Source organism: Diabrotica virgifera, chromosome 6, assembly GCF_917563875.1.
Source record: "Diabrotica virgifera virgifera chromosome 6, PGI_DIABVI_V3a".
Lineage (NCBI taxonomy): Eukaryota > Metazoa > Arthropoda > Insecta > Coleoptera > Chrysomelidae > Diabrotica > Diabrotica virgifera.
In genome coordinates, this window is record NC_065448.1 from 248255370 (window position 1) to 248268598 (window position 13229).

At 32.3% G+C, this 13229-nt stretch overlaps 1 protein-coding gene across 5 annotated transcripts in view; it reads right to left on the reverse strand.

Annotated features, from left to right (window-relative positions):
- Nucleotides 1-10779, reverse strand: part of LOC126887491 (zinc finger protein 729-like) — a 124215-nt gene extending 113436 nt beyond the window's left edge. For all 5 annotated transcript variants that reach the window (XM_050655089.1, XM_050655085.1, XM_050655083.1 and 2 more), the window contains exon 1: nt 10396-10779. In XM_050655089.1, coding sequence (XP_050511046.1) covers nt 10396-10534 — 139 coding nt within the window. In that variant the 5' untranslated portion in view covers nt 10535-10779. The remainder of the gene's footprint in view (nt 1-10395) is intronic.
- Nucleotides 10780-13229: the final 2450 nt, after the last annotated feature.

The window sequence follows — 13229 nt, forward strand, 5'->3', positions numbered from 1 at the left end:
TCAGCTAACAAAGACGCAGATGTGCGTCTAAAACAATGTCCCGTATAAGACGTCGCATTTTCTAATTTCAAGAAAGCTGCTATTTGCCGTGGAATTGTACCAAACATGTTTTTTCCTACTACTCGCGTAGTACATTCTTTGTTGATGTATTGAACAAAAAATTTTGAATGAGTTGTCCCTGTCTTTCGCAATGCCACATATTTCCGAAATATCGCCACAAAACTGATGGCACTGTTTTCTGAATTTTTGATCACAAAATTTCGGTCAATTTTATTTTTGGTGTTTCTAATCGCAATTAGGAAGGAATCGCCCAAATCTCTCACATCGTCGATTTCTAAATCAACCAACTCTTTTCCACGACAAGCTCCCGCAACGCCCAAAATAAGTGCAACCTACAAAAAAATTGATTTCTTAAAATTTCTGAATATAAACAAATTTCCAAATTTACCTTAAGCATTAAATATTTATCATCCGGAGCCTCCCGTAAGAACTGATCTACCTGCTCAGACGTGAGAATTCTTGACTTCTTTGGCTTAAATCCCTCATTTCTTCTCTTCAAAAAAGCTAATAATTTTGGAAATTTACTTATATCAATATCTTCTCTAATGTTAATAACCGATTTCAGCATTGAGTAATGTGCCCAGAGAGTTGAGGCACAAACCGCTTTTGATTTATCATCGAAGTAGACTAACAGCGCATTTTCAGTAGGTTGTCTCACATTTTTTAAGCGGCACCACTTTTTAAAAGCATCGTACTGCTGCTCGTATAGTTTTCTAGATTTCGGTGGTAACAATTCTTCACCTACTTCGGCTGCTCTTTTATCAATATCAGATACACCTTCTTCACTCATGATACCAATAATTATCAATAACAATGTTTCTTTACAATGACACTAGTAATGACAATGTTTCTAAATTATAACTGTCACAACGCAATGTTACTATGGTAACTTATTTTAAAGACAGTTTATTAAATGAGTTGAAGAGAGAAAAAACTGATTGAAATTATTGAAATAATTAATAAAATCATACCGGAAGTACGAAAAGTATCGTATATACCTTGCGACTGAAGTACATTTAATCCTTCAGGTAAATTATGGCCCTCCCTGCGGTCGGGCCATAAACTTTACCTTCAGGATTAAATGTACTACTTCAGTCCCGCGGTATATAATGTACTATTTTCGGTAACTGTTTCGACGAAAACTATGGTAAGTCTACAAAATTTAGCAAAAAATCTGTTTTTTGTTATGTTTGATCTGTGCAATCCCTTAAAACCTTTTATACATAATATAACAGAAATTTAAATTTGTAAGACATATTTCTTCCAACGATAACGTCATTTATTGTTACTAAGTCTAGAGTAAGTATTATTTTTTCCTTAATAGGGCAGTCAATGAGAGCAAGAACAGCAAGAACCTCCGAATTCTGTCCTACTGCATGGATTTTAATGAAATTTTAGGAATAGCCTGAAAACATCTCCTTATTCAAAGTCTACCCTATGCCGATGTGTGCTTTTGTCTTGGGGGCGGTTCCCACCCCTTCTCGGGGGTGGAAAATTTTTTGGTTAAACAACTACGGAACTTGCTAGAGAACCTAATTCTAAGCAGAAACTGTTCTATAATTTTTTTTCGAAAACTTAATACTTTTTGGGTTATTCGTGGTTGAAAATGGGCTATTTTCATTGAAATATAACACCTTTTCAAACGGTTTTTTGCGAATACCTTAAAAACAATGCATCTAACTAAAAAAATTATATAAAACATTTTTGTAGCTCATAAAAAAACAAAGAGATTCGTTCCTTCTTCAATATTCTAGTTATAATACAAAAAGAGATATGGTAGGTAAAAAGAGTTTTTTTTTTGGTGCATGCTCAAATCAGTGTATTCAACTTAAAATAACAGAGAAACGGTCGATTTTAGGTGTATAATGCTACCAATACCTATTATTGTGCTTGAAAAGTCCTTTCAAATAAGCAATATTAAATGTCGATTACATTCAAACGAAGCCAGATATGTTGCAAAAAATTGATGACTAACGAATTTTAAGAAAAAAATTGAGAAGTATATTTAACCCCTTATCCACAAGAATTTAAATGCATCATTTTCCTTCTACAATGCATTTAACTACAGTGTTATTTTTATGTTCAAAAAGTTGAGCGGGATTAAAATGAATGGTTTTTGAAAAAAATAAGATCAAATTATAGAGCGCATATTTAAATTTTCTTAAAAATCTTCCTTTTTCTGCATGTAACTTGAAAATGATAAGAGATACTGTTGTAAAAAATAAAATCAAAATGTTTATCTAAAAGAAACCTACATTTTTAAATGGCATCTTTTTTTTGGAATCGCTGATCATTTTCGAGTTACATGGAGAAATAGGAAGATTTTAAAGAAAATTTAAAAATGCGCTCAATAATTTGATCTTATTTTTTTCAAAAACCATTCATTTTAAACCCGCCCAACTTTTTGAACATAAAAAGAACACTATAGTAAAATGTATTGTAGAAGGAAAACGATGCATTTAAATTCTTGTGGATGAGGGGTTAAATTTACTTCTCATTTTTTTCTTAAAATACGTTAGTCATCAAATTTTTTACAGTTTATCTTGCATAGTTTGAATGTAATCGACATTTAATATTGCTTATTTTAAAGGTATTTTCAAGCACAACAAAAGTTATTTGTAGCATTATACACCTAAAATCGACCGTTTCTCTGTTATTTCAAGTTAAATACACCGATTTGAGCATGCACCAAGACAAGTTTTTTCACTTACCATATCTCTTTTTGTGTTATAACTAGAAGATTCATAAAGGAAAGAAACTCTTTGTTATTTTATAAGCTACAAAAATGTTTTATATGGTTTTTTTACTTTATAGATGCATAGTTTTTAAAATATTCGCAAAAAACCGTTTAAATGAAAATAGCCAATTTTCAACCAGGAATAACTCAAAAAGTATTGAGTTTTCGAAAAAAAAAATATGGAACAATTTTTGCTTAGTATTAAGTTCTCTAGCAACTTCCGTAGTTATTTAAGCAAAAAACCGCTCCCAAAACAAAAGCACACATAGGCATAGGGTAGACTTTGTTTCTTGGGCTATTCCCTACTTACTGTGAAAATATCACGTAAATCGATATAGTAGGATGGAATTCGGAGCCACATACCCTCATTAACTGCCCTATAATTGCTTCGACGAAAACTATAGGAAGTCTACAAGATTTAGCAAAAAATGTGTTTTTTGTTATGTTTGATTTGTAAAATCCCTTAAAACCCTTTAAATATAATATATCAGAAATTTCAGTGTTTAAGGAGTATTTGTTCCAAAGACATCGTCATTTCTTACAGTGAACTCTGTGAAAAATTTTCAAACGCGATTATCTCAGTTCAACCAAAATTGAGTTACATGGGTCACTATTAACAATTTTTATGTTTTTTATTTCGTCTTAACATAATTGTCCTGAGTTGCTCAATCAGGACTAATCCAGGAATCCTACTAATAACATTTATAGTTCCGCCGCGAATAACTACACTTGGCGCCATTTTATTAAAACTATTTTCATCAATTTTGTTTAAAAAGTGTGAACAACAAACTTGAAGATTTTAGTTGATCCACTAAAGTTGAACAACTAAAATCGAACCCTGAGAATAGGCCTATACTGAGAATTTATTTATTTATTTATTGTTAATAAATGGGGGCAAGCCCATTGACAAAAAGTATACAATTAAGCAACATTTATAAAAATTACAAACAAATACTAAATAAAATACAAAATCATAAAATAAATATGTATATAGAATTACAATTAAATTTAACGCTTTAGAGATTGTTTAAAGGACAAGTTAAAAAAATCTGTCTCATGAGGCAACCGATTAGAATGAGCAAGAAATCTGACCAGGCCTATATTCACAGAATAATTAGTTCGACGAAAAGGAATATGAAATAGTGTATTCTCACGAAGGACACGGGAAGCAATGTGGAAACAAACCAATTGAAGCAGTTCAGGTGAATGTATAATTCCGTTAACCAATTTAAAAATGAAGATGAGATCGAAATTAACTCGTCTAGTAGACAGAGGATCAAGTTCTAAGTATCTCATCATATCAGAATATGAATAAGGTCTGTGTAATTTAAAGGCACAGTGCATAAAGAACCGTCTTTGTACTCTCTCCAACTTTTGAACAGAGGATTGGACAAAAGGAGACCAGATTATAGTGGAATTTTCAAGTTGAGATCGGACCAGAGAACAGTATAAAATTCTCAGCGAAGAAATGTTATGAAAATCCCTTGTATGCCTCTTAATAAACCCTAGCTGCCTAAGTCCCTTATTACAAATAAAATCAATATGCAAATTAAAGGATAAGTCTCTCTGAAAAATGACACAAGATCCTTGACGCTAGTGACTCTCTCAATCAAAAAACCATCCAAATTGTAATCAAAATCTACCATTTCCACTGATCGATGAAACTGGATAACCTGACACTTGTCACGATTAATGACTAATGTGTTATTTTATTATCACACCAATTCGCAAATAAGTCGAGAGATTTCTGTAGCCTAGCACAATCAAAGTAATCCCGAACAGAACAAAACAACTTTATGTCATCGGCATATGCGAACACTTCGCAGTCAGTCAATGATTTAATAGCATCGTCAATAAAATTAAATGTATCAAAGACAAAAGCTCTAATTTTAACCAGTAGCTATAAGTAGAACAAAATCAATATAAATAACATTAATTTATCCATAAATGGTGAAAAGATTGAAATAACAACAACTATTAAATATTTACGATTTCAACTTCATAACACTCTTTCATTGGAAGATCATTTTGTTTATATACACAAAAAATCAGCAAGAAATTATACTATTTTACAAGAATAGCAAAAAATTTATCTTTAGAAACTAGACTTACTGTATATAATTCAATAATCCAACCTTATTTTGATTATTGTGCATCAGTCTTATATTTGTTCAACCTAAATAAAATGGGGCAACTTCAAAAATTACAAAATCGTGGTATGCATATAATATTAAGAATGGGCCGATTGACACCAATAAATTTAATGCTGAATACATTGAACTGGTTTTCGGTATATCAAAGATTTCAATATTTTGCATTGATTTTGGTTTATAAAATTAAAAACAATATAGCTCCCGATTATTTTCAGCAATTTATTAATTTACACACATACACGATACTCGAAATAAAAATAACATATACTTCTCTAAAATGAATTAGAGCAGCTCAATGAATTCATTAATATTTAGAGGTTTCAGAGAATTTGATGAATTGCATAACGAATTAAAAGACTTGTAGGACAGTTAAAAGTTTTAAAGATAAATTAAAGGTTTTCCTTAAAAATTTAAAGTAGTATTTGAATTGGCAGAGGATGTGCACAATAATTTTTGTTTATTTTTATTGACTTTTATTGGTTGGTGAACTTGTTAATTTGATTATAATTCGTTATTAATTTTGATTATAATTTGTTATTAATTTTAACCTCCCCAGTCCATAGGTCCAGCCAGCTGGACAATGTTTACTAATTTATTACACGGTGACTATTCGGGTTGGGCATCGCTGCATCCTATATTGCAGCATATTGGACTTCCTATTTATCAGTCAAATTTACTCATTTGAAAAATTCGACAACAGCGCCTACCTCGGTGTAGTTTGTTGTTACATGTGGTGAAACTTTTTAAGATATGATGTTTTTTTGTACTTTAAAGTATTGATTGTTTTTAATGTAGGTTACTTGATGATTTGATGTATTTGTGGTAAATATATATTTGAAAATAATTAGAACTGGGCACGTTAGCGGTCGTCTAAACTTTTTGTCCAGCATTTTGGATATTGGGACTCAGTTAGCCAAATATGTTACCATACTCACTTTTTTTAAGTTTAGTTACATATAGTAAAAGGATATTGATGGAAAGCGCATTGGAGGCAATTTTGCCAGATAACGATTTTTTCTTCAGTGAAGATAGCGATAATGATCAAAAGAAATTGTTTTACAGGAATTTAAGCTGTATGTTGGAAGGTCACTAGCTCTAGGTGGTAAGCCTGCAAGTGGGAGACAAGCTAGTGCATCTACTTCAAGAAAACCGAAGACATCTGAAGATGAAGTGCCCATAATTCCTGTAAAAAGATCTACAATTTTCCAGTTACCGCCTATAGATGTAAGAAAAACCAGTAATGACCATTTGTCAATATGCTCTGTCAGCAATAGAAATTCTTATCGCGTTGCCTAAACCTCTTGAATGCACTAAGAAGGCGAGATTCTTTTGTACAAAATGCAAAATATATATGTGTATTTCTCCTGAACCAGAATGTTTTTTCAGTTTCATACTTAAATTAAACGAAAGCTAAGTCCTGATGTCCATTATGCTGGACTTGTCATATTATGTCTGTCAAATAATTTTTTTATAGTTTTTATAGATTTTCATTTATTGTTTTCACGAATGAGGAGAGAAAATAGAAAATATTTTTAAAATAATAAAAGCTTTTTTCTTAGGGCTGAAGAGATTAAGAATAAATTAAAGGTTTTTCTTGGGATAAATAGTTATGTTGAAATGACAGTGAATGTACATCATTTTCTTGTATTTTTTTTTATTATTGAATTTTTTTTTATTTATTTATTTATCAACGGGCAATCACCCAATTAAAATACAGTAAAACACAGTAAAACATTAATCACAGGAGATTTATAACCTAACCTAAAGTAAATTTAAAAATTGTAATCATACAAACTAGGAACATTAAATAAATAACAAACAGTTTTTAAGCTGTGCTATAAATTCATTTGGAAAACTGTAACAATCTAAAGCTTCCAAATATTGGTTAGCAAACCTAGGTGTTCTGGATATGAAGGAGTTGTGTCCGTAGTTAGTGCGATGGGGTCTAATGTAAAAAAGGTTGACTTAGCCTCGTTTGTCTACTGGGAACATGGAGGCTAATTTTCTCCAATAGTTGAGGACCAAAATTATTGGAGTGTAGTATATTGTAAAACATTGTGAGATCCTTATGCATGGGTCGGATTTGGAGAGAGGTTATGTTGAGAGATTTTTCTATACTAGAATAGTTAATTTCATCAACCCTCTGGTTTTGTTTAAATGCAACAAATATTAAGAACTTGTGCTGAACTCTCTCCATAGCTAGACTATGGGTGTTATAGTGTGGAGACCAAACACATGAACAGTAATCTAGGTGAGCTCTCACAAGTGAACAATACAATACTTTTATGGATGGGATATTTAGAAAGTCTTTTGCACAACGTTTGATAAACCCTAAAAGTTGAAGTGATTTTGAGACAATAGATGAGATATGGGGGATGTAGGATAAGCTGGAATCGAGCACAACACCTAGGTCTTTTATCTGAGATACAGAGTCTAAAGGACAATCCTTAATAGTATAGATATGATTTGTAGGAGTTCTATTTCAACCAAAAACCATTAAGTGATATTTTTTAACATTAAGTTCCATTCCGTTGCTACCACACCAATAGCTCAACCGATCCAAGTTAGATTCTAATTTTTGATAGTCACCATCATTCTCGATTTTCAAATATAATTTTAAATCGTCAGCAACATTAGGAAAAAAGCAAAGTGGAAACAGGAGGCAATATCAATTGTTGGCTCTCATGTTGCCCAACATATTAACCCCTCTCATGTTGCCCAAGAAGTAGTACGGCGGCCCACACTTGTTTTTTCCATTATTTTACCTTCCATGACAAGGTGAAGTATGTCATATTTTTCTGGGTGACGCATTATATATGACCAAAGTACAGTAATACCCTGAACTTGAACCTAATGACCGAGCGATAATCGTATAAGTCGAATTCGTGTATGTCAGGGTATAATTTCGTATATATGTATGTTTGGATGATATTATTACTCTTTCAAGTCTTCTTAGATATATTATCTATACATAGATTTAATACATAGTAGGTATCCAAAATTTCAAAATATACTCGTTTTTCGAGATATGTATCATGCCTGTCTTTTTGGGGTGGTTATCATTATGAAAATCTTTGAGATTTTGCACCAGTTTTCTTATTCTATCTCTGAAATAAATAATGTTAGTTGACTGATTTTGAACAACATTGAATATATATCAAATCGGTTTAGGCAAACACTTTCTTAAAAATATTTAAAAGAGTATTAAACGAGTAATCATTTAAGAAAGTTTTCAAACCGATTGCTTCACAGATCAAGATATCACATCACAACTTTCAAAATTGTCGCCTTCGATAATAAATTAAAAAAACTTTCAAAGGCTGTCCAAGAAAATCTGCTACAGTGGAAACTAACCGAGGTTTAAAATTTCATCGCGTCTAACAAACTGTTTGCATTTTTTTCGAAACAAATTGTTCTAAAACAGTAACAGTAAGAAAAGACGATATTCTTAATTTTTTTTTGAACGTATCCTGCAAAACTAAATTCATTCTGTTCCCATGACAGTGAGCAAATAAAGCTTGTGGTGCAATAGTTTTAACTTTTGCCTAGAGACCGTTCAATTCACCAGATATCACGGCAGTGCCGTCATAAGTTTGCCCTACCAATTTATTTTTGATATCAAAAAATTTTAATCTGTTCTTTAAAATACCAAAAACATATTCTGCCTTATAGCTTTTATTCACGTCTGTAAAACCTTAAAACCTCTCATAAATATTACCATATAACGTGTATGGTTTAAGCCTAAATCCGACTAAATGTTCTTATATTTCATTTGGTCGTATAAATAATCTAACAGCTAATAGATATGTTCTTAATGATGTAATCTTGGATTCAGTTACTGAGATTAAAGATTTGGGTGTATTATTGGATTGTGCATTGACATTTAGAAGCCATTATCTTAAAATTAAGGAAACAGGATTTCGCAATCTTGGTTTTGTTTATCGCAACAGTCATGATCTCTCACCTACTGTATTAAAATTACTGTACTGCTCTCTAGTGCGCTCAGGACTTGAATACTGCTCTGTTGTTTGGTCTCCATTTCATCAAGTTTACATTGATGGATTGGAGAGCGTTCAGTGGAAGTTTCTAAGATCCTTAGCTTATAAAGCACATACTAATATAAGAAATATTGAAAATTTCGTCATAGATTATTCTGGAATAATGTCTCAATTTAATATTGCTACGCTGATGAACTGCAGGTTGAGAGCTGATATGTTGTTTCTATTTAAAATTCTAAACAATGCTATCAATTGTCCATCGTTATTGGATAATGTGTACTTAAACACAATACATAGAACTCGACACACTGCACACTTTTATATTCCTTTTCATAGGACTGAGTATGCTTGTCATTTTCCGTTGTCGAGAATGTTCAGCTTATGCAATGAAATGCTACTTGATCCATTCTGTCCAAGCATCAATGTCTTCAAAAGGCAGCTTCAGAGTTTATTGATTTAAATATGTGATATTTTTCATCTTCTGTTATTGAATTTACTGTCTTATTTTACAAATTTTGTTGTTTAATTGTCTTTTATTCGTTGATTTTTGATGTTTTTTGTATATGATTTTTTACTTTTACTATTTTTTTTGTACTCGTTTGTAAATGGTTCTACCGTTGAAATAAATAAATAAATAAGTATTGGACAACAATTGAAAATTATTGTAAATGACATGATAATCAGAAGTTTCATCTACTTCTAGCGAAAAGAAAATGGTTTTCTGAATCTCAGATCCAATAACGTTACTCAAAATGTAACTAATTAATTATATTAGTTCATTCTGTACTGTTTTAGACATGCCGCTAAATATCTTAGAATCAGAAAGTACATTAGAAAATCCAAATCGTATTCCTAAAACAATTTTAATAGTTATCTATAATTATAATTATATGATGTAACGATTATACGATATTATATATCTATAAATAAATGATAATTCCTGACAAGTTAAAAAAATTACAATATCAATTAAACAACGTAAAACAGCGTGATTATTTTTTACAATTTTTGCTGATGCTTCCAAATGAAACCGGCAGATTTAAATATGCCGTACCTGCCGCTTAATGCCTAGGAGAAATATGTTTGGTTGCTCATCGACTTGTATTTTTTGTTGAGTTTTACGTGTAAATCGTCAAGCTATGGAGGAGCTGGGGCCGGCTAGCCGAACAGTCAGATGAATGGCTCGGGTTATTCTGTGTTTGAAAAGTCTCTTTATGCGCAGGGATCACTTAATGCTCGGATTGGTCGAATCCTTTTAAAAACCATGAATAAAATTTAGTCTGTATTATCTGACAGTTTTTTTTTTTATTTCACAGATACAAAAAATGACATAAACTCTAATTAAATTGAATATTAAAAAAATCTATATCTATAAATGTGAGGGTCGGCACTGCCGACCCTGACCGGCCGCCACTGGCCACTGACTATACAACATTTTTGGACTTACCTTTATTTCCAGACTCAGGTGTATATTTGTTAGGTTCATCCTTCACATCTGGGAGACGTACTTCTGTGGACAGCTGACTGGTCACGTATCTTTCGTCATATTCCTCCAATTCCTCTTTAACTTCGACTTTAACCTCCATAATTTTATTATTCAATATCTAAAGAGCAATCGAGTTTACCACACTTTACGTAGAGTCGTTGATTGGGGTATTGGACGGGAAGAGTCAGGTAGAGTACAGTAGTTCCCCTGTGCAAGTCTCTAAATTTTAGCCTCAGTGCTCAGCAGTCACAGTGTTTAGCCAAGTTTAGCTAAAAGAATTCTTTATGAATTCTTTACCAGGAGGATTTGCAAAACCCACGTTTACAACTGACAAATGAAAAGGAAAAGAGGTTAGTTATGTCATATGTCATGTCTCATGTCACCAGTGATGCCACATCACTGCCATAGAGTTATATATTAGCATAGAGAGAGTGTCATTCAGAGCGAAGTGACGACACCATCTTTTTTATTTGGATTAGTGCTGTTTCACTCTTACGCATAGTAAAGCTGCTACAGTTGTCCTCCTCTTCCGTGCCTATATTCACACTGAATGTCATCATAGATTTTCGATACAATGTGTTAGAAAGAGATGCAGCAAACCAGTCCATGAGATCTTGTCGTCAGGAAGCGCGGAAGGTAGGCTCCCTCTATGTTAATATATACCTCTATGATCACTGCATGTCACACAAAAAATGACGTTCTTCTTCATTTTCTTTTTATGGACTATGCTTTTAACAATCCACCTAGATAAATTTCTACATGTCCATCCATGATACCATGATACTAATAAAGTTATTTATAGTATCATGCATGATACTATAAATAACGTTATTTATAGTATCATGCATGATATTGATTATTGAATATTTTGGTCTTTTCACTTATCCGTCTATCAATTACTCTCTCCCATATTTTCATAGTGTGGCTAAGCAGTTTTATAGCCCTGTAGTTTGTACATTGTTGTATATCTCCTTTGTTTTTGTAGACCAGGTACCTACTCCTACTAGTATACTGCTTCTCCATTCGTCTGGCATTTGTCCAACTTCCATAATTCTATTAAATAAACCTGCCAGCCAACTTGCTCCCTATGCTCTCCATATACTTCCCCAGGAATATCATATGGTCCTACCGCTTTTTCTTTCTTTATTTTTTGAAGCGCTTGAGCCACTTCCACGTTTGTTATTTTGGTGACCATTGCTGCTACTGTCTCCGTTGACTCTACAGGCTGTCTGTTAAATTCTTCATTTAATAAGCTGTCAAAGTACTTTCTCCAACTCTTTTCGACATCCTTTTCGTGAATTAGTATTTTATTATTTTCATCTTGGATACATCTAATCTGGTTAAAATCTTTTGCTTTCTTTGCTATCTGTTTGGCTATTTTATATATCTTTGTTTCGCCTTCCTTGGTATCAAGTTGATCGTATAGGTTTGAATACGCTTCTGCTTTAGCTTTTGCTACTGCTAGTTTTGCTTCCTTTTTGGCGACCATATAGTTTTGAAGATCTGTGTCCAATCTATTTTCTTGTCACTTTTTATATAATTTTCCATTCTCTTTTATTTTTCCTTGTACTTCGTTTGACCACCACCAAGTGTCTTTATCCTCAAACTTCTTTCCTGACGTTTTCCCAAGTATTACAATAGCAGTCTCTCTAATACTGCCGTGCTAAGCCCAAAGGCGGTAACTGATTTCTTATCGAAAATGACATTTTTGTATTTCTAGGTAGGTTTCATTATATTATAATGCTTCTACAACTCCAAAGACTTTGTAAATATATTCTAGATACCCATTATAATAGTTCTACAACTCCAAGGACTTGGTAAAAATATTCTAAATACCCTGCTCTACGTAGAAATACAACAATCTCATTTTCGATAAAAAATCAGTTACCGCCTTTGGGCTTAGCACGGCAGAATACTACTGGCCCTTTTTCTCCAAATTGTATTAGGGCTTCCTTTCATGTTCCAACATATTTTCTCTACTATTATTTCCCTGAATATACCTTCTTTCTCATCTTTTAGCATCCACCACTTGATTTTTTGTGGGCTTCTCGGATATTTTGGTTTAGTTTCACTTTTTACTTCGATGTCCAGAACAAGCAGCTTATGTTGTTGGCTTACTGTCTCACCAGTGGCGGCTCGTATAACTTTAGGAAGGTAGTGCCAGAATCCGGGCAGCTGCCTAAATTTTTTGTGGCGGTTTTACGATATGGTCAAAAAGGATATAAAATATAAATAAAAAAAAAATATCGATTCTTATCTACCTGTTCATTATGTTTAATTAGAGTAAGTATCACGATAAGCTGAATTTAATTGGGTTTTTATATTTAACTTACCAAGCATTGAAAAGCTAAAAACGTTATTCATGTGCACTTTAGATTTTTCATGGGATTTCAATTTCTCCCATATATGTACAAGATCATCGGTGCCTTTGTTTGACCAAGTCTCGTCACCTCCAAACAAAACGCATACAAAACAGAAGAGTTTATTAGTTTGTTCGCAACCACACAACCAGCTATTTTTATCATAAATAATTTTATTAAACTTACTACAGCGAAGTTTTTGTCCATTTCCACTTTGTTTTTCAATTTTTAAATCGGGTAAAGGCCGACCGAGTTCTTTAATTTGTAGTTTTTTTTCTAACGAAAAACCACCAAAAGAGTTTTTTAATATACTAATTTGATTCATTGTCAATAAATAAATTAAACGTAGAAAATAATCAAAATATTATTTTTATACCTACGACACCCACGATCACAACGCACTAACTAATAATTACAAATTAAAAAATATAGTAG